The 21308-nt window shown below is 39.5% G+C and overlaps 1 protein-coding gene across 2 annotated transcripts in view; it reads right to left on the bottom strand.

Moving 5' to 3' along the window:
* The window catches only part of SF3B3 (splicing factor 3b subunit 3), a 51421-nt gene extending 30317 nt beyond the window's left edge, over window positions 1–21104 (bottom strand). Inside the window, exons 1-9 of one of the 2 annotated variants that reach the window (XM_082863231.1) lie at window positions 21005–21104; window positions 18456–18593; window positions 15860–16186; window positions 15002–15174; window positions 14156–14297; window positions 11736–11848; window positions 9440–9577; window positions 8545–8648; window positions 700–865 (exon numbers count right to left, since the gene is read on the bottom strand). In XM_082863231.1, the coding sequence (XP_082719357.1) occupies window positions 700–865; window positions 8545–8648; window positions 9440–9577; window positions 11736–11848; window positions 14156–14297; window positions 15002–15174; window positions 15860–16186; window positions 18456–18525 (1233 nt within the window). In that variant the 5' untranslated portion in view covers window positions 18526–18593; window positions 21005–21104. Of the gene's footprint in view, window positions 1–699; window positions 866–8544; window positions 8649–9439; window positions 9578–11735; window positions 11849–14155; window positions 14298–15001; window positions 15175–15859; window positions 16187–18455; window positions 18594–20893 lie in introns of both variants that reach the window. The other variant, XM_082863232.1, reaches the window with a different exon arrangement.
* Window positions 21105–21308: the final 204 nt, after the last annotated feature.

Here is a 21308-nt window from a genome sequence, read left to right as displayed (position 1 = left end):
AAAAGTGTAATCATCTAGACAGGGTAGGGTGGTGCCTAATGGTCACTGGAACCCCAGGAATCCAGGATGCAACAGCATGGTAAAATTTCTGCTACACTTGAATGCCAGTAGTGAGAGACACAAATCCCATCTTGGGCCACCTGGGGTTCCCAAAAGGGTTCTGTTACTGACTGATCCCAGTGTCTCTGGAGTACTTTACGGAGGAAGTGAGTGTTAAAATGAGATATAGATATTCACAGACTGTTAAGTGATAAAAGGTCTACTTCAGAATACTGTAAAGGATGTGAGCATATTTACATTAAAAAGAAAAGTGTAACACACAAATGCTTATAGATGCAGAGAAAATGTCTGGAAGCAATCACAGGAAGCTATTAATGGCACAGCCTCGGTGGAATAGAGGGTTGAAAAGACTGGGGATTGGACTTTTACTTTTTATCTTTTGTACAGTCTGAATTTTTATAAAACATGATTTTTATCATTAAAAAAAATTTTTTTTAAGCCCAAGGATTTATGTAATGGTTTTTAATTACCCAACTACCTTTAGGTGCTTCACTCTTATACTCTGGCAATACCACAGATATGCTGATGAACCTCTTAAACTAGACCTTAATTTAACTGGATTTAAAACTTTAAACTCATTCAGATTCAGAAACAGTTGGCTAGCACTGTTCATTATGGAGTGACTGGAAAGATCCTCACCTGGCAAAACAAAATGGGAGAGAGGCTGTCCAACTCATCAACCAGCACAAGGTTTTTGAGTGGTCTTGGCTGAAAAAAGAATGTATCTCCTTCTTCCAGAGGCATGGCAGATGAAAACTCAGGTTCTTCATCATCATCTCCAAGATGTGCAATTTGATATAAGTAACTAGGGAGAAGCAAAGACTTTAGTTAAAATATTTTCTGTCTGATGTACAACATGATAAATATAATTAACACTGCTATATGTTATACATGAAAGTTGTCGAGAGTAAATCCTGAGTATTCAACACAAGGGAAAAAATTTTTTTTCCTACTTCTTCAATGTTGTACCAAATGAGATGAACTGTGATAATCATTTCATAATGTATGTAAGCCAAATCATTATGCTGCAACACCTTAAACTTATACAGTGCTATATGTCAATTATATCTCAATAAAACTGGAAGGAAGAAAGCAAATAGCATTTAAAAAATATTTTCTGTCTGAAGATGTTTGCCATCAACATAATTCTCATAAATCACTTTAATATTGAGTCAGCATCTATAGTTTGAGATCTCTGCTTATCTGACTGGGGTTTTCTATTTCTTTAAAAAGAGGGATAAAGAAATTAAGACTACTGAATTCAAACTGGTGGCAGGACCTTAGCATCACAGTGGTTAGAGTACTGGACTTGGGCTTCCCTGGTGGCGCAGTGGTTGAGAGTCCGCCTGCCAATGCAGGGGACACGGGTTCATGCCCCGGTCCGGGAAGATCCCACATGCCGCGGAGTGGCTGGGCCCGTGAGCCATGGCTGCTGAGCCTGCGCGTCCGGAGCCTGTGCTCCGCAATGGGAGAGGCCACAACAGTGAGAGTCCCGCGTACAGCAAAAAAAAACAACAAAAAGAGTACTGGACTTCCACTAGAGTGCCTGGGTCTGAATCCTAGCTCTGCCGCTTAACTAGCTGCATATTATTACTTAATCTCTCTTTGCCTCAGTTGCCTCATTTATAAAATTGAATAGTACCTTCCTAAAGAATTCAATGAGTACTTAGAACATTGCATCGCACCTAGTAAGCATAGTTTTTGTCAAATAAAATGAAGTATGGATAAATGAAACCCAAAGAAAATCTATAACCACTTCTTATTTTAACCAGTCACCAGGCCAAATCTAACAAAAAACAAGAATTGGTTATTTCACAAAAGTATGCAGATACTGTATTATTATTCCTGAAACAAAACATAAACATATCCAGAGATAATAAGCAACAAAATCATCTTGCCCTTCTCCTGTCTGTCCTCTGGGGCTCTGTAAACTGATTCAAAGGCAAACCACAAAAAAAAAAATAAAAAAGGGAAAGCAATTTGGGAGTAGATAACCTGTAACAATATACCATCATAAACTGAGTGTGCAATGAGCACACTTTTGGGAAGCAGCTCAATTAAAATAAAATCACACTGCTGGTCATATTTATTCTTTAAGTCATATACCAAACCTTCAATACAAAGCCCTTTGAACAATCCAGTGTAGTTTTTTAGGAGCAAGATAAAATGATTACATCGGGGTCTGAAATACATAAGACACTCAATAAATGTTAGCCAAATAAATCTCAGCATATAACCCTTCCGGTAAACTCATCAGATTCTATGCTAAATTATGAAAAAGCAAACAGGGTTATTATCCTTGAATGATTTACAAACACACTGAAAAGAAAGAAAAAGTTAAATAATACAAACTTCTTATTCAGGCAAGATGTCCATATACAGATGATAAAGATCACCCGTCAAAGACACTTTCACAGATAACCAAGAGGATGCTGGGTTCACTACCTCCATCACAAGAAAGGTTGCTTCGGCTGAATCTCGATAAAACAGTTTCTGTGATTATAATGTGCTTCAGAGCAGGAACTTTGGAACCAGGTGGTCTGGCTTTGAGTTAGATTTAGTTGTGTGATCAAATTTCTTAAATTCTCTTGTGACCCCAGTGCCCTTACTATAAATGGGTTAACAGCACTGTCTTACAGGGAATGTTATGCATCAATATTTGTAAAGTACTTAGAACACAGTAAATGCTATATTAAGTATCTGATTGATAAATAAGTTTGCTTTATGAGTTAACACCCACAGCACGTTTCTGATGCCCCAAATCTCCACTCTTATATCTTCCAGATTTCAGGTGCAACAGTAATGGATAATTTCTCACAAGTTCAAACCCGTCTCACTCTAACAAGCATCCCACCTGTGCACTGTAGTCTTTCTATTCTCTGCCCTCAGAACATCTATCCCGTTAGTAGCTGCCTGAGCAACAGGATGTACAGGGGACTTCATGCCCCCAGGGGTAACCTTCAACCCAAGAGGGAGAGGAACTGGTGCTGTTAACCCCCAGGTGGGCAATTTTCAAAGGCATTCTGCATGCTTCTCAGCAGGTCTTGACAGAAGCCAGTTTCCAATGACCACAGCAGGAACCTCAGTAATGGGCCCTTAATACTGGCTTTTCCTCTTTTCCCTATCTCTCCCCACTGATCCCTCACTCTTGCTTCCTGCAATTACCTCCCAATAATCTAGCCTTGTCTCGCGCTCTGCTTACAGGGGAGCCCAAACTGAAACAATATAAGAAAAATGTTTAGAACAGTGCCTGTTACATACAGACACGTGCTCAACAAATGTACACTATGATTCTTTAGAACAAAAGGAATCACTGTCTGTATTATTTCTAAAAAGACTTTTAGAAGACTTAACAATTAGAATGTGTAAATCCCAGCAAACACACTATCCGCACAAGGTAATGAGCAAGAACAGAATACCTTATATGTCTGCAGCTACTGACTCCACCCACAGCCTTATCAAGACAGGTTATTATCTAAGTTTTTAATGTCTGCCAATCGGCTAGGTGAAAAAACAAACGAAGTGGTTTTCTTTTTCTTTTTTTTGGCCACACCTTGAGGCACGTGGAACTTCCCAGACCAGGGATCAAACCCAAGTCCCCTGCAGTGGAAGGCAGAGTCTTAACCACTGGACCAGCAGGGAAGCCCAACACCTTGTTTTCATTGGCATTCCTTCAATTATGAATTAGTTTGAAAATCTTTTTACATATTACACTTATAGACCACTAGTATTTCTTTTACTATGAAAGGCATGCTCAAATCCTGCACCCATTTTTCTATTGACTGAACTGCTCATTTTTACTCAATGATTTTTAAGAGCTTATTAACTCTCCCTTTTGCATGTAATGAAAAGAAAAAAGATTTCACACACCATTTGTGGGAATGTAAACTGATGTCATCTTTTGAAGTACAATTTGGCATTCCCTATCAAAATTTTATCCCGCATATAGAAATTTAAACTATGGCTTTATTCAGCTAACATGCAAAGATACACCTACAACGTTCACTATAACACTGTTGGTTTTGTTTTTCTTTTTGATAGGTAAGAAGTGGATTTATTTAGCCAGAAACACACTCCACAGACAGAGTGTGGGCCATCTAAGAAGGTGAGAGAACCTATAGCACTGTTTATAATACCAGAAGTACAAACACCCTAAATATCCATCAAGAGGGGGTAGAGCCATAAAATATTATCTAGCCATTAAAAATGTCTTCTCTAGGGCTTCCCTGGTGGTGCCGTGGTTGAGAGTCCGCCTGCCGATGCAGGGCACGCAGGTTCGTGCGCCGGTCCGGGAGGATCCCACATGACGCAGAGTGGCTGGGCCCGTGAGCCACGGCCACTGAGCCTGCGCATCCAGAGCCTGTGCTCCGCAACAGGAGAGGCCACAGCAGTGAGAGGCCCGCGTACAGCGAAAACAAAAACAAACAAACAAAAGTCTTCTCTACACCGAATGCAATGTATGAGTCTTACTGGGATCTGATCCGAACAAATCAACTTACGAAATATTGAGACAATATAGAAATTTGAATACTGACTGGCTATTTCATTATCTTAAGAAATCACTGAGCTTCCCTGGTGGCGCAGTGGTTAAGAATCTGCCTGCCAATGCAGGGAACACGGGTTCGAGCCCTGGTCCAGGAAGATCCCACATGCTGTGGACCAACTGAGCCCGTGCGCCACAACTACTGAGCCTGCACTCTGGAGCCCGCGAGCCACAACTACTGAGGCCGCGTGCCACAACCACTGAAGCCTGCACGCCTAGAGCCTGTGCTCCACAACAAGAGAAGCCACCGCGATGAGAAGCCTGCACGCCACAACAAAGAGTAGCCCCTGCTCGCCGCAACTAGAGAAAGCCCGTACGCATCAACGAAGACCCAATGCAGCCAAAAATTAATTAATTAATTATTTTTTTAAAAATTTAATATTATTGGGGCGAGGTATAAATAAAACAAGACTGGCCATGGGTTGGCCTTTGTGGAAGCTGAGTGATGGGCACACGTAAGTTGACTAATTATACTATTCTCTCTTGTTATGTGCCCGTTAGAATATTTCCATAATAAAAAACAAAATAATTTTAAGTGAAAAATACAGACTTATTGACATGGAAAGATTTTTAGGATATACTGCGTATTTGAAATAGTACACTAATAGTTTTTTATAGACTGATGCAGTTCTCTAAAATAAAACTACATATAAATACAAGAAAGTAAAAACACTGTAAGCAGATACAATGTTAAAAAGTAACTATTCTGGAATACTAGGATTATGGGTGATTTTCATTATTTATTTGCTCTTTTATTCATTTTCCAAAACTTTCTTCATTATCAGAGTAAAATAACAAAAATGGGAGTAGTCCACATTTACTAAATGCTTACAACAAAAAGTACTTATTAGTGTTTGACATTTGTATGAAACACCCACAAAAACCCTCATACATTAGAAATGTAAAATGGTGCAGCAGCCATAAAAAAGTTTAGCAGTTCCACAAGAAGTTAAAAAGAATTACAGTATGACCCAGAAATTCCACTCTTGGGTACATACCCAAAATAATTTAAAACAAAGACTAAAACAGATATGTGCACACCAATGTCCAATGCTGCATTATTCACAATACCAAAAAGGTGGAAAGAACCCAAGTGTCCATTAACAGCTAAATAAAACAAAATGTGGTACATACATACATACAATGCATTATTATTCAGAGATAAAAAGAATGAAGTGCTGATACATGCTACTACATATGAACTCTGAAAATATTATCCTAAGTAAAATGAGCCAGACAGAATAAGCACAAATGTTATATGATTCCACTTAGGTTACCAGACGCTGGAGGAAAGGGGAATGGGGAGTTATTCCATAATGCGTACAGAGTTTCTGTCTGGAGTGATAAAAAAGTTTGGAAAAATGGCAGTAATGGCTATACAACACTGTAAATGTAATTAATGCCACCAAATTGAACATTTAAAAATGGTTAAAATGGGAAATTTTGTTATATATATTTTGCCACAAAAAAGTGGGGGAGAGAAAAGGTGCTAACGAAAAACAAATGTTAAAGAACTGTACGGGGCTTCCCTGGTGGCGCAGTGGTTGAGAGTCCGCCTGCCGATGCAGGGGATGCGGGTTTGTGCCCCGGTCCGGGAGGATCCCACATGCTGCGGAGCGGCTGGGCCCATGGGCCATGGCCGCTGAGCCTGCACGTCCGGAGCCTGTGCTCCACGGTGGAAGAGGCCACAGCGGTGAGAGGCCCGTGTACCGCAAAAAAAAACCAAAACAAAAAACAAAAACAAAAAAAGATCTGTACGTATCGGTAAAGAAAAATATTTATTACTTACTACTGTATAAAAAAAGCAGGTTACAAAACAATTTATAGTGCATAGTTGCAATTCCGTAGAAACATTTAAATATATACACACACAGGAAGGCTACACAAAAAAATGTTATCTTTGGGTGGAAGGATTACAGGAGACATACTTGCTTACACGAACTTTCCTAACTTTTCTACAATGAAAATTCCTTGTTAAAAAAACTAAAAAATTAGAAATGGATGAAAATGTCATAATAACAGGCTAAATGAAAAATGCATCAAAACAGGTATATAAACTGGGAAAAGGAGTAATAAAATGACAGCTGGAATAAAGTCAATGAAGAAGAGTAAAAGGCAAGTTAAAGAAAGGGAGAACTGGAGACAAGGCAAAATTGGAATAGAATTGCAGAATTCTAGACAACACCTTCATTTTCATTACGAAGAAATAGCATTAGGTAAGTGATCTGCACACACTTTACCACATACTGGCAAAACCTGAACTTAGAAAGCAAGACCATGGCGGCTTATCTCATAAGCAATTTGGAGTCTTCAATACTGGTCTTAAATTCAAGGCTAGGGTTCAGACTTAAGCCATTTGTCAATGAAAAGCCATCAGAGACTGTAACACGGGATGGGGAAATTTCATCAGAGTTGTGTCTTGTATGCTTAATGAGATGACTCTATAAAGGCCGAGTTTTACAGGAAAGACAATGAACTGCAATAAGCAAACTAGGGAACTAGTTCAGACTAACACCAAAAAAAAAGGGATACAGAAGTAAAAACAACTTGGCATTCAACTGAAAGTTGTAGAGGACAGCAAAATCGAGACTTTACACTCAAGCTGCTGGAACTGCCCCATCAGACATTAACAGAAATACTGAGAATGGCAATAGCCAAGACATGGAAACCAACTAAATGTCCATTGACAGAAAAATGGTTAAAGAAGATACGGTACATATATACAATGGAATATTACTCCGCCATTAAAAGGAATGAAACTGTGCCATTTGCAGGGATGTGGATAGACCCAGAAACTGTCATACAGAGTTAAGTCAGAAAGAGAAAAATATCGCATAATATCACTTATATGTGGAATCTAGAAAAATGAAACAGATGAACTTATTTGTACAGCAGAAATAGAGACACAAACGTAGAGAATGGACATATGGATACTGGGGGGGAAGGGAGGCAGGATGAACTGGGGGATTGGGATTGACATATATACACTACTATGTATAAAATAGATAATTAATGAGAACCTGTAGAGCACAGGGAACTCTACTCAGTGCTCTGTGGTGACCTAAATGGGAAGGAAATCCAAAAAAGAGGGGATATATGTATATGTATAGCTAATTAACTTTGCTGTACAGCAGAAACTAACACAACATTGTAAAGCAACTATACTCCAATAAAAACTTTAAAAAAAAAGAACAAAATAATGCCATTTGCAGCAACATGGATGCAACTAGAGATTATCATACTAAGTGAAGTCAGTGAGAAGGAGAAAGACAAATACCATACGACATCACTTACATGTGGAATCTAAAATATTACACAAATGAACCTATCTATGAAACAGAAACAGAATCATAGACATAAGAGAACAGACTGGTGGTTGCCAAGGGGGAGGGGTTGGGGGAGGGATGGATTAGGAGGTTGGGGTTAGCAGATATAGGCTTTTATATATAGAATGGATAAACAAGGGCCTACTGCATAGCACACAGAACTATATTCAACACCCTATGATAAACCATAATGGAAAAGAATATTAAAAAAAAGAATGTAAAAAAAAAGTGAGGTTGGAAGGGTTGGTGATGTGGCTGGGAAGCTATGGGTTCTGATGAGCTTCAACTTCAGATTTATACAAGTGACGTGTCTGTGGAACATATATTTAATACTAAGTAGTTCAATAAATATTTATTCATTGAAATATCCAGCAAAAAGCTTAGAAGAGATCACTTTTAAAGCTGTTTTTTTGCAGCTACCCACAGGTATTGATTGAAGCCACTAAAGTAGAGGAAGTCACCAAGAGAAAGATATAAAAGGGGAAAGAGAGCAAAACTTGTTCTGAAGAAACTAAAACATTCTTGGGAAAAGCTCCACAGCCTTGAAACTACATCTCCCTTCTGCCAACTTTTATAGTAACCAGGGTGAAATCGAGTAACAAAAGGATTACTCACTGGTTTCCAAATTCTGATGCTACGAAAAGGAAGCCTGTTTTAAGCACACACATGGCAGCAGCAACAGGCACAGTATCAAAATACTTGAGCCGGATCTCGGTAACCTGGAGTGGAAAGAGAAAAAGATACTAGTGCATAGGCAAGTGAAGCCACGCCATGGAAAACAGCCCAGTATTATAAGATAGTGTAATAAACAAAGTAGCAAATAAAATACTGTCCTTCATTTCCAAACCAGGGGTCAGCAAACTACAACCCTCAGGCTAGTCACACAGTTTACACAGTACTTACGGTTGCTTTTGTGCCACAATGGCAGAGCTAAGTATTTGAGACAGGGACCACATGGCCCACAAAAGCCAAAAATGTTCACTACCTGGGCCTTTACAAAAAAAAACTTGCCACCTCCTGAGCTCTTGTAACAGGTATCTAAGAAATCGCCCAGTGTTCAGCACTCCTCCATGGGATGAAAAAAGTAACAGATCATGTATATTACCAGTTTTCAGTAGACATGGAGAGCTTTCTCTTGTTATTCACTAGAAATGGCATTACCCATTCTCACATTATATGGCATCAGACCAAAAATCTGTTAACCAGAGGGAGAAAACCTACATTCATGTACCAGTTCCAAACTTTAAAAGCTTTAACACCTTAGGCAACCACTTTTTAAGGCATTGTTTCCATTTTTTTAACTTGTAAATTATCCTTTCTATCTCAGAGAGTAGTTGTAATGAACAAATGGTTTATAAAACCACTCTGTAAACCTTAAATGCACATATCAGTTTTTAAAATAAGGTTACTTAATTAAAATTAGGATGAAACTTTAGAAAGTTTCATTAACTAGACTAACCACAACAAATAGGTTTTTTCATTTTTTTCCCTCACTCCATGGTCTACTTACCATATCTTCATCTGTCTCCAAAGTGATCTTAAAGATATCTCCCTGCTCAGTTTGGGCCAAAAAGAAGAACATTGACTTCGTCTTATGGGTGGCAGAGCAGACAAAAATCATTCCTCTTTCAGGGTCATCCAGGTCATTCTAGCAAAGTCAAATACACAACCAACATCTTGGAAATGAGTACTCCTTTTCTGGAATTCAACACTTTACCAACAAGGATCATACGGGCCATCCAAGGCCTAGAGGCATCTGGAGCCTCTCCATGCAAGCTTTGACCCAGAGCAGCCTGCCGGTCACAGGACTAAAACACAATAACCAAAAATTCTTGTCTACTCTAAATACATAATAAAGCTTACGTTTAAAAAAAAAAAAAAGCCACAATTCCACTCTACAGCCTAATCAGATCAATAAGGCAAGAACTATCTCCAGAGAAAAATGTCAGAGAAGAGACATGAAATTTAAAGAATCATCATTTCAGGCTGTGAATAAAAGACTGTTACATGTTCATGACAATACCATCCAAAGCATCATCATCAGCCCTTATTTCCAAAGGGCATTCCCCCTTGGCTGGACTTTGGTTTTCTTTTTTAATGTTTCCAACATTTTGTATTTCTCTCAGAGTAAGTTCAAGGGCAAAACATGTTTTATACTTCTTTGCAGCCCCAAAGCCAAGTACAGCACCTGGCAGTCAGGTCAACTAAACGGATCAACTAAACTGATCAACTAAGCGGAATCACTTATCACTCCTTACCAAGAATTTAACTTGCTAATCTTACCAGATATTCTAAAATTGATGGAATCTTACTCAGATACCATGTACTAGATAAACTAAGTCCTAAAAGATTTAACCTCAGCACCTATAAATTAATATTAAGAAGATAATCTGCGGTGAGAGGAGAAATTGAGGAAGCAGACATCAAATAAGATTACCCATGTGCTGTTGATAACTGCTGAAGCTGGGTACACAGAAGTTCACTATATACACAATCATCCCTTGATATCTGCAGGGGATTGGTTCAAGGAGCCACCAGATACCAAAATCCACGGATGCTCAAATCCCTTATATAAAATGGGGCAGTACAAGGAATAGTCAGCCCTCCATATCCACGCATGAGAACCCTGCAGATATGGAGGCCCAACTGTATGCTTAATGGTTTCCACAGTAAACTTAAAATTAAAAGCAATAAAGCACCATTTTCAACCACCAGTGTAGTAACTGATTGAGAGGAAAACCACTGTGTGAAAAGATTTAGGGGAAAAGAGTATTTACACAGTCTCAAAGTTCACTAGTTTCCACACCAATTACAAAAAGGAAAAGGTACCTTTACAACAAAGAGAAGTAGTATGTGATCAATTTAGCATAACCAATAATGAATCAAATCAGCATTATGTGCCCGTAATGTAATGTAATGAGAAATATATATCAGCACCTAAGTAATAATTCTATTAAAAATATAACATGGATGTTATCATGAGGAAAAAGACTATGGGACAAACTACAAGAAAATTAACCCAAACTCTTAAAAAAAATGTCAGTATCATAAAAAAACAAAAACAAAGGTGAGAGGAAATATTCTAAATTAAAGGAGACTAAAGGTAGATATAAGGGATCTTGGGAATACAATGAGAGAACTGTACGAAAGATAACTGTATTACTCAAAATGGTAAATTTCTTGGGCACAATACTGATAGTGTAGGAAAATTTCTTCCTTCTTAGGAGCTACATCTTAGGAAATTCTTGCAGTGTCATACAACCTATCTTCAAATGGTTTTGCCTAAAAAAATTTGTAGAAACATAAGAAAGAAAAGGCAAACGTAGCAAAGCAGTATTAATTGGGGAATCTAAGTGAAAGGTATACAGGAATTCACCATTCTCTCCTTTTAGATTTTTCTGTATGTTGGAATGGGGTGGGGTAGGAGAGAATGAAACACAATTTATCTCCAATGAATACACCTGGATTCTTCAAACCAGAAACTTTCAGGAATTTCAAATTGATAATCTCCATAGGTTCTTCGAGAATGAAAACTGTGTTGGTTTTTTTTTAACTGAAGTACAATTGACTTACAGTATTATGCTAGTTTCAGGTGTACAACATAGAATTGTGTTGACTTTTAACTCCCTTTCTTAAAGATTTTGTTTTGCTTTTGTTAAGGTATTTTACTGGCTTTATTAAAAACATTTACAAAGAAACTAAAACTTGATTAATAGATAAATTAAGAGACCACACTGTAATTACAAAAATTAAGTTCATTTCACAAACACAAATATATTTTCTCTTATGGCAAACAAAGACCTTACCCGTCTCCTGGGAATTGGACAGCGGATATCTGGTTGGTCACCGAAGTTCTTATAGGTGATGTAGTTTTCAGAGCAAATCAGCACTCCACTTGGACCATCTGACCCCCCCGGAACTGTCAAGAGAAAATAAAACTCAGCAGTGATTTGACATAACCATGAATTACAATTTAGCCTTCAATTCCTTCCCTCCTTCAGCACAACTTGAAGGTACAGTGTGCCTGAAGGTGATAAACATTCAATGTTTCTTTTCCATGATAGTTATGCTAGACAAGGATAGGGCACCATTTGGGGAATCTCAGCCTGTCCAGATCTCTGATAATGCATCTTAATGTTTAGCTCCAAGCCCAGAACTCAGTTCTTACGTTCGGACCTATAATCCAACTGCCTACTGGACACTCTCACATGGATATTCCATAGCAGCTTAAAAATGAACGTATTCATAAACAAGTGCAGAGTTCCTTCCCAAACCACCTCCTGGGTTCTCCACCTTAAAGAACACTGTCATCGACCAACAGACCAAACCAAAAACAAGAATGTCATCCTTCAATTCTCCCCTCTCCCATAGCCCTATTGATTCTACCTCCTTAGCAGTCCTCATGCTGCGAATCTCTCTTGGTTTAGTGAAACAGCTTCCTGACAAATCTCCTGGCTTATTATCTTCCATTCCATTACCAAAATGAAAGCATGTGATCTTTTAAAAACGTTCACCTTTAAACATGTCATTATTTTCCTGCTTAAAAATCCCTCAGGGCTTCCCTGGTGGCGCAGTGGTTGAGAGTCCGCCTGCCGATGCAGGGGACACGGGTTCGTGCCCCGGTCCGGGAAGATCCCACATGACACAGAGCGGCTGGGCCCCTGAGCCATGGCCGCTGAGCCTGCGCATCCGGAGCCTGTGCTCCGCAACAGGAGAGGCCACAACAGTGAGAGGCCTGCGTAATGCAAAAAAAAAAAAAAAAAAAAAAAAATCCCTCAGTAGCTACCTCCCACCTCTACCCCATCCCTTTACCTCCAATGATCCAATCACAATGAGCTTTCAGTTCTGTCAATGAACCATGTTTTTTCCTGCATTTCGTCTTTTGTGCATTCTGTTCCATTTGGCCATAACAGAAACTCCTCCTCAACCCCCGTTACACTTAGCTAACTCCTAACTAGTCCTCAGTTCTCAGCTGAGAGCACTTCTTCTGAAACCTTTCTCTGACGCATTGCCTTCCTTCCCTAGGTTAGGGACCCCTCCTCCATGCTGTCATACCATCTGGCACACTCTGGCAATTTTTTTGCTACTATCATATATTCACCACTACACTCAATCTTGCATAAAAGGAGACACTACATCTAATTTTTCATCACTGCAGTCCCAGAGCCCAGTAGACTGATTTTGCAGATACTGACTGTAGAGGCTCAGTAAAAATTTGTTTTAATGAATGAAATCCTCATAAATGAGAAGTACAATAATACATTACAGCAAGTAATTAAATACAATCTATTTTCTAAAATTCTTCTGCTTAATATATAAGAAGTCTCTTCCTAAGATTTAATGCTCAAAGACAAGCACTGTTTTGTATCTTTCTTCTCTAAAATCCTCCCCCAACAACTGACATATTTCACTTTAGACATTAATTCAAGTGCAAATGACTTGAAATTGAAAGGACTGGATCACTGTCTTACTCAAGCCTGATGAAATTTAGATTACCACAAATACAGTTGCCCTCTTTTAGTCTTTTAATATGAATTAAACTAACACTGATTCTTCATAGTGAACATCTTTGAGCTCCTACAAAAATCATACTTTGCTCCAGTGCATCTAAAACACTGTTGATCTGATTTGCTAAAATTTAAGGTTTTTGCACCCATAGTCACAAGTATAACCAGCCTGCAAATTTTTCTTATTACTATCCTTCTCTATTTTTGGTACTGAAGTTATATTAGGCTCATAAAGTGGTACAACAGTTTTTATTCTTTTTTCTAACCTCTGGAGAAATTTAAGGTCCCTGAAAATTCTGGACCTTAAATCTTCTGAGAAAAAGAAACTTTGGATTATTGCTCCAATTTCTTTAACAAATGCTGGTCTATTCAGGTTCTTAATTTCTTCTTGGATCAATTTTGGTAACAGTTACATTTGTCTTTTCACAAAGCCAGGTTTTGATTTTTGTAATGAGTGAAAGATTGACTACAGTCAAGACACCAGAGCAACCAACAGTAATCAATATTCTAAGCTGACTGCTCTCTTTTCTTCCCTGCCCCCATTAGAGGATAAGAGTTAACCACCACATGAATTTCTAACCTTGACAAAACACAGACAAGGCACTCAGGTTTACTACAAATGGCTTATAGTTTCCAAATCATATTAAGCAAACAGTGCTAAGTTTGAACATAAAATGGACTAAGCAAAATGGTACAGAGCAGCTCTAAGAGAAAAGTACCTGTAATAAGGAAGTTTCCATGTTCCTCCAAAGGTTCACTGTATTTTCGGACCACATGATTTAAACCAAGGTCTAACTCATAGAAAGTAAGTGTCTGCTGGGTATTAGCCGCTGCTTCCCCAGTTGGATCATTGTCTGCTTCCTATAGAATAACAGTGGCACAAAGACTAATCAGTACCATAAAATCAAACTTTTAAAACTGGAAAGTAAAAAAGAGTGGATACATGCGTATGTATAACTGACTCACTTTGCTGTACACCTGAAACTAACACAACATTGTAAATCAATTATACTCCAATAAAAATTATTTAAACAAACAAATAAACATAGCTGGAAAGGGCATCAGGATTCCTCCATTTCACAAACGAGGAAGCAGAGGTCCACAGATGCCAAATGGTTTGCCAAAGTTCACACTAAGTAATGGCAGAGTGAAAGCAAGAGCCCAGGTCTTCTATTTCTGAGACCAGGGTTAGCTCTACTAGAAAATACTGCCTTCCTCTCAAGCAAAAGAATGGTATGCCCCATCTTTCACTATCTCCCAGTGAAAAAATATCCCAAATACACTTTCACCTCCTTTTTCAGGGAGCTTTTCCCAATAAATACCCTGTTTCCACAGGGAGACTATTCAAATCAGGTAAATTCTGAAACACTCCAAAGTATTTCAGAAAGGTATTTGGAATAGAAAAAAAAAAATTGTGAGCAAGTAAGATATAAGAAATGCACAATGAAGAAAACAATCTCAGGGAAGCACCAAAGTGAGTGGAAGAAACCCAAAGGAGGGAGACGGGGAGAAGGGAGGGGAAGGAAAAGGTGGGTAGAGAGATTGAGACCCCCCCCCACCATCACCTCATAATCCATTTCCAGACAAGCAAACATTGGATTTTCAAATCCCACATCTACTCCGACCACATGATACACTAAAGTGTTCGCTTTGTGGGCCTCCAGTGGAGATGAAATGGTAAGCCGGGCTGCAGCATCTCTGTTCAAGATATACACCAATTTCTGTTTCTCAATGGCGCCTGTTGAAGGAGACAAAACATAGAAAAACTCCAGATAATGAAACCAGAGGCTACAGAACAGCTAGATTCACAACACAATTATTTTCTGAAAGATCGTTAATAGCCAGTACTAACTCTACAAGCATATGCATGCTTTAGGACTTTGCTAAAATAGACAAGAGCATAATTTTACCCCCCTCCTTCCTAATAGGGATCTTAATATCCCACTAACTCTTCAAAAATTTTTATGACAAACTAAACAATAATTCATAGAATTGCCAGCTTTATTCTCTGAATTAGATCTAATGATTTTGTGACTGGTCAAAGAAGGTTGCCCTCTGGAAGCCTGATCAGATACACAGAATTTTCTTCAAGATATTTATCAGAGAAGAGACATGAATGTGAATCATCACTTCAGGCTGATGAAAGCAACCATATTCATTGTCTAATAATGTAAAATCTTACAGTGTAGCCTTTTTGCTACACTTAAAGAAATGGAAAAACACCCATTTCCAACTAGATAAGAAGTAGAAAAGGTGTGTTAAAACTTCTCCCATTGTTTTAAAAGGAAAAGCAACTTTAAACATCCAAAATGATCCAAACTTTACCCAGCTGAGTGATTTCTTGGCACACTATCAAGATCACAGCACTGTTATCCTGAACTGAGCTTCTTTAAGAGTCAAAAAGTCAAGAGTAAGTCACTCACTAATCATAACAGCTCGCCCTTTGGGATCCACAGCTAAGAACTGGCCAGGAACAATGCGGCGGCATCCACTCTTGCCAAAGGTTTCTTGGTGAATTTTCTCAAACATATTCTTAGATGGCTGGTATTCCAGAATAACAATCCGGCCTGAGTCACTACCAACCACAATGTAGTCTTTTGTGCCACCTGTCAACCTAAAGGCCATGAGTGACCGGATGACACCAAATACTTCCACAGTTAGTAGAGTGTGTACTTTGCCGGTGTTGGGGTCAGGGCGAAGCAGCTCCAAGATCTTTCCCCGGGAAACAACAATTTCCTGTTGTTTGGTTCCTGAAAAACACGAAAAGTAAAGATCATGAACAATCAGAACTAGTAACCTGAATGGATCAAAATTCCACTAAAGGGACTTCCCTGGTGGTCCAGTGGTAAAGAATGTGCCTTACAACACAGGGGACACGAGTTCGATCCCCGGTCAGGGAACTAAGATCCCACACGCTGCAGGGCAACTAAGCCCGCACGCCACAACTACTGAGCTTGCGCGCCTCAACTAGAGAGACTGCATGCCGCAAGCTACAGAGCCCACGTGCTCTGGAGCCTGTGCACCACAACTACAGAGCCTACGCGCCCTGAAGCCCCCACACCACAACCAGAGAGAAGCTCACGGGCCACAACGAAAGATCCTGCCTGCCGCAACTAAGACCTGCCACAGCCAAAAAAATAAATAAATTAAAAAAAAAAAAAGCCATAAAAGATAAATGTAACCGAGCTGGGGGCTTAGTATTTTAAGTTAATTTGTTCTACTTTAAAAGGTACTTTTCCTGGGCTTCCCTGGTGACGCTGTGGTTAAGAATCTGCCTGCCAATGCAGTGCAGGGGACACAGGTTTGAGCCCTTGTCTGGGAAGATCCCACAGGCCACGGAGCAACTAAGCCCGTGCACCACAACTACTGACCCTGCACTCTAGAGCCCACAAGCCACAAGTACTGAGCCTGTGAGCCACAACTACTGAAGCCTACACGCCTAGAGCCCATGCTTCACAACAAGAAAAGCCACCACAATGAGAAGCCCACGCACCGCTATGAAGAGTAGCCCCTGCTCACCGCAACTAGAGAAAGCCCGCACACAGCAACGAAGACCCAAATGCAGCCAAAAATAAATAAATAAAATAAATTCAAAGGCAAAAAAAAAGGTACTTTTCCCAGAATTTAAAACATCTAACAAAAGTGGTATCAAAGAAGAACTTTTCAAAAATGGTCACACAAGTTAGTTTTAAACTTCCTTTTTATTTTTCTGAGATTTGCCATCAATCTGCGTAATTCAGAGTTGTCTACAAACGATATTAACATATAATGTTTTGGGGACTTCCCTGGTGGCGCAGTGGTCAAGCATCTGCCTGCCAATGCAAGGGACACAGGTTCAAGCCCTGGTCCCAGAGGATCCCACATGCCACGGAGCAACTAAGCCCGTGCGCCACAACTACTGAGCCTGCGCTCTAGAGCCTGAGCCTCAGCTACTGAGCCCACATGCCACAACTACTGAAGCCCACGCGCCTAGAGCTCATGCTCCGCAACAAGAGAAGCCACCGCAATGAGAAGCCCGCGCACCACAACGAAAAGTAGCCCCCGCTCGCCGCAACTAGAGAAAGCCCACGCGCAGCAACGAAGACCCAATGCAGCCAAATATAAATAATTTAAAAACAAAACAAAAAAAAAATATAATGTTTTGCTTCGTAAAATTAAAAATTACCAAAGGCTCTTTCTAGCCCATCTTTAAGGCTATTGTTCTAAAAAATCATATTAACTTTTTGGGCTGTTAGCTGTAATCTCTCAAAGACCTTTTAAAGCTACCACCTAATATATGCTGTTTATTTCTAAACTGACTCCTAAAAAGCTCACTTGCTTTTATAACTGCAATCAACACCTCCAAATATGTAACAGTCAACTTGTCCCCATTTCTCCCTGCTATGTAATTCCACCCAGATGAGTTGTCATCACCTTTAAACTAAATGTTTAAAATATCCAAGTTCCTCCTTCCCCAAACACACTCTCTGGTCTCAAGTAACCTGCTATCAACGTTACTGTCATTTTCTCTGCCACCCAGGTTGCAAACTCATATTTTCTCTTTCCTTCTATCCTCACTGCCCTAATACAGATCCTCACTATCTAATGCCTAAATGGCTTCCTATCCTATCTGATATGCCACTCCTACCCACCTCAATCCATTCTCATTTGCTCAATGCCATCACTTATCAGGCCACCTTATTTTCCAAAGGTCCTTTGGAAGATCAAGTACTCCAAAGTGCTTTAGAAACTGTAAAGCCTCACATAAATTACAATTTCTCTAATGATTAAAAGATATTTTTCATAATTTGTTTTAGAAAAAAGGTTTGAGATTGAAAAAGCAATTTGAAGCATAAAACTAGTAATATTAAAAATGTTAGGAATTCCCTGGCAGTCAATTGGTTAGTACTCTGCACTTCCACTACAGGGGGCACAGGTTCAATCCCTGATCAGGGAACTAAGACCCCACAAGCTGCGTCATGTGGACAAAAAATTTTTTTTAAATGTTAAGCTCAGAAAAATAATAATAGAAAAACTTACCAGAGAAGTTGCCATGAATGGCAAAGCTGATGCCAGTGGCTCGCTGCAAGGTCAAGTTGTACAGGAACATGGTAGCAGTAACACTGAGCCACCCACAACTCCACAATCCAGGCCTTGGTTATACCAAGTCAAAGCAAGCTAAGAGTACATAAAAATAGAAAAGTATCAGCTGTGCAACTGTTCTTTTAACAGACATTTCTGTATGGGAACTTCTGGCTGAAGACAGCAGAACCAGGAGAGTAAGGCCTATTGAGGAACAACATACTTATAATTAAGAGTGCCTTCTACATACCAGGCACTATGCTACTATACACTCTGTTTCAACCTCACAAGAAACCTATGAAGTACTCAATATTACACTAATTTTACAGATAAGAAAATTGAGCTAAGAAATTAAATTGTCTGCCTGAGGTCACGTAACAAGTAGTATTATCGCTAGGAGCTGGGATCTGTACCATTAAACCAACACTGTCTATTTGACTTTGTCACAGAAACTAAGTAGGTCTACATTTACTTGTATTTGAATAGGCTCTACTTTCACATGGTTCAGAATTCAAAAGCACAGCAAAAAGCTGACTCCATCCATTCCCTAGCCATCCAGTTTTCCTCCCTGGAGGAATCAATTTCACCAAGTTATATTGTGTCCTTCCAGATATTTTCTGTATGTACAAAGAAAAATATATATTAATACTGTCTATTATCCCTTTTTAACTAAAAGTTGGGTACTGTATATCATACACTCACATCATAGTGCAACTGATTTTTTATCACTTTACCTATCTTTTGAGATAGCAACAAACAAAAGGCTTTCTCATTTTTATTTTACAACTACATAGTATTCCATTGAAAGAGTATATCACAATTCATTTAGCCAACACCCTAATGATGAACATTCAGTTTCTTCCCAATCTCTTGCTATTATGAACACTGCTGCAAAGAAAATCTTTCATATATAGGCCATTCATATGTGCATGACTGTATCTCTAAACTGAACTGTCACTTCAGGAGCAAGCCTCCCCAAAGGAGTATACAGTCACAGAAAAGGATTCTTCTCATCAGACAGAACTGAAGACTGCAAACTGATGCACTTCTACCATAAAAGAATTACCAAAACTACACCTATACACAGTTAGTGCTGGAAAATAAACTGAGCTATTTTTCCTCAATTACAAAAAGAAGGGATCTTGAGAAATTCAAAGTGGTCACTGTGTAATTAATGTACGAGTTTGGTTTTGTTAAATGAGAAAAGAAAATTATGAGCAAATGTCCTTATAAATAATAATCATTTGGGGCTGGGCAAGAGCAGGGTGCCTGAGAGAGGAAAAGATCCTGCAGTCTGGAAACAGGTCCTGAGAGATATACATTCTCCTACTTAAAACCAAGGAACATCAAGGAAACCAAGGAATGTTCTTCTAGGATCACAGGGAAAAAAAGAAAAAGTCTTGAGATGGAACAAGAAGGGAGTGAGAAATGACCTACAAGAAGAAAAATAGAAAAAACATACAGACACAGAGACATAGATACACACACACCCAGAAGGGCTTAGACATTGGGAAATTTCCAGGGAAAGTTGTGCTCAGCTTAAAGTCTGGGTAAAAAATAGGCAGAGAATGTGTTAAAGTTGCTCTCTGAAAAGCAGTGAATGTAATTCTCAGACATGATTTATTCTGTTGCATCTTGCTCTTATTATAAAATTTCAAACATAATTTCAAATCTCCAGTTATCAACAACAGAATTTACAATGAAACCCCTACCATGTTGTCAATGTGATCCGTGTTGCAGGACTGATTACGTTAAAAATAAAGAATTTTTTAGAAAACAACAGAGAAAACCACACAGGCCACTTCTGAAACCTGGAAAAGCTTTACAACGTACGCTATCCATTACTATCTTTGGAATTCATTTTCCGCAAACCTAGGTGGATCCAGGTTCCCCAAGTATTGTTATCTTGGGTAATGGAGGAAGTTGCAATCTGGAAGCAGACCAGCCAAGAACAATATACCAGGAACCAGTAACGGCCAAAACTTGGTAAATTTTGATTTCCCCCACTTCTATCTCCTGCCGGTGAATACTAGGAAATGAGCCTGTGATTGCTCCCTCCACCCCTTCTCCATGTGCCAAAAGAACATCGCCGCATGACGATCAGAGAAGGAAACAAGTCGCCCAAATGCCAAAATACAAATACAAAAGTCTTGACTTCAAAGGCTGTTTCCATTATTTACACTTTTAACACCCTCGGTCTTTCCACCCTCCCGTGTGTCGTTTACTTTCTCCAGAAGAAGACGTCCCTCCTGCTTGCTCCTTCTCACACCTCCCCCAGCGCCTAAAAGGTACACAGTTTCTACAAAGCTTATTTTGAGCCAGGCCTGGTTCCCACACTGTGAACGGAAACGGGAGACGATTCCCTAAAGCCGCCCCAAGCATTCCCTTTCCCGTACCTCTCGGGCCTAAGCTGCCTCAGAAACCTCTGCCACAGGCTCGGCCCACCCTCCTACAAGGCCGCTATCCGCCTCCCCGGTCTGAGGGAGGTCGGGGAGCTGTTTCTTTACCCTGCAGCCAGGAGGATGGCGTAGATATCCGACAGATCCTCAGTTTCCTTCAAGCCTTAAACAACCACCAACGCCAAGCCGCCGGCGTCCGCCATTAGCTCCTCAGACAGGGACCTTCCGGTTGGCGCGCGACGGAAAAAGGTCCCCAACCGGCGCCTGAAGAATGTATATATAATTTTTTTTTTTACTGCTTCTGTCTTGCTTCCACACAGCATTGAAAATTATTTAAATATACTTTATGACCGTCACTTTTTCCAGGAGAATAGGAAATGAATTGACCTTTTAAAGTAGACTTTAAAATAAA

The sequence above is a fragment of the Leucopleurus acutus genome (assembly GCF_964270905.1).
Source record: "Leucopleurus acutus genome assembly, chromosome: 20".
Classification (NCBI taxonomy): Eukaryota; Metazoa; Chordata; class Mammalia; order Artiodactyla; family Delphinidae; genus Leucopleurus; species Leucopleurus acutus.
This window is presented reverse-complemented; position numbering and strand designations above follow the sequence as displayed.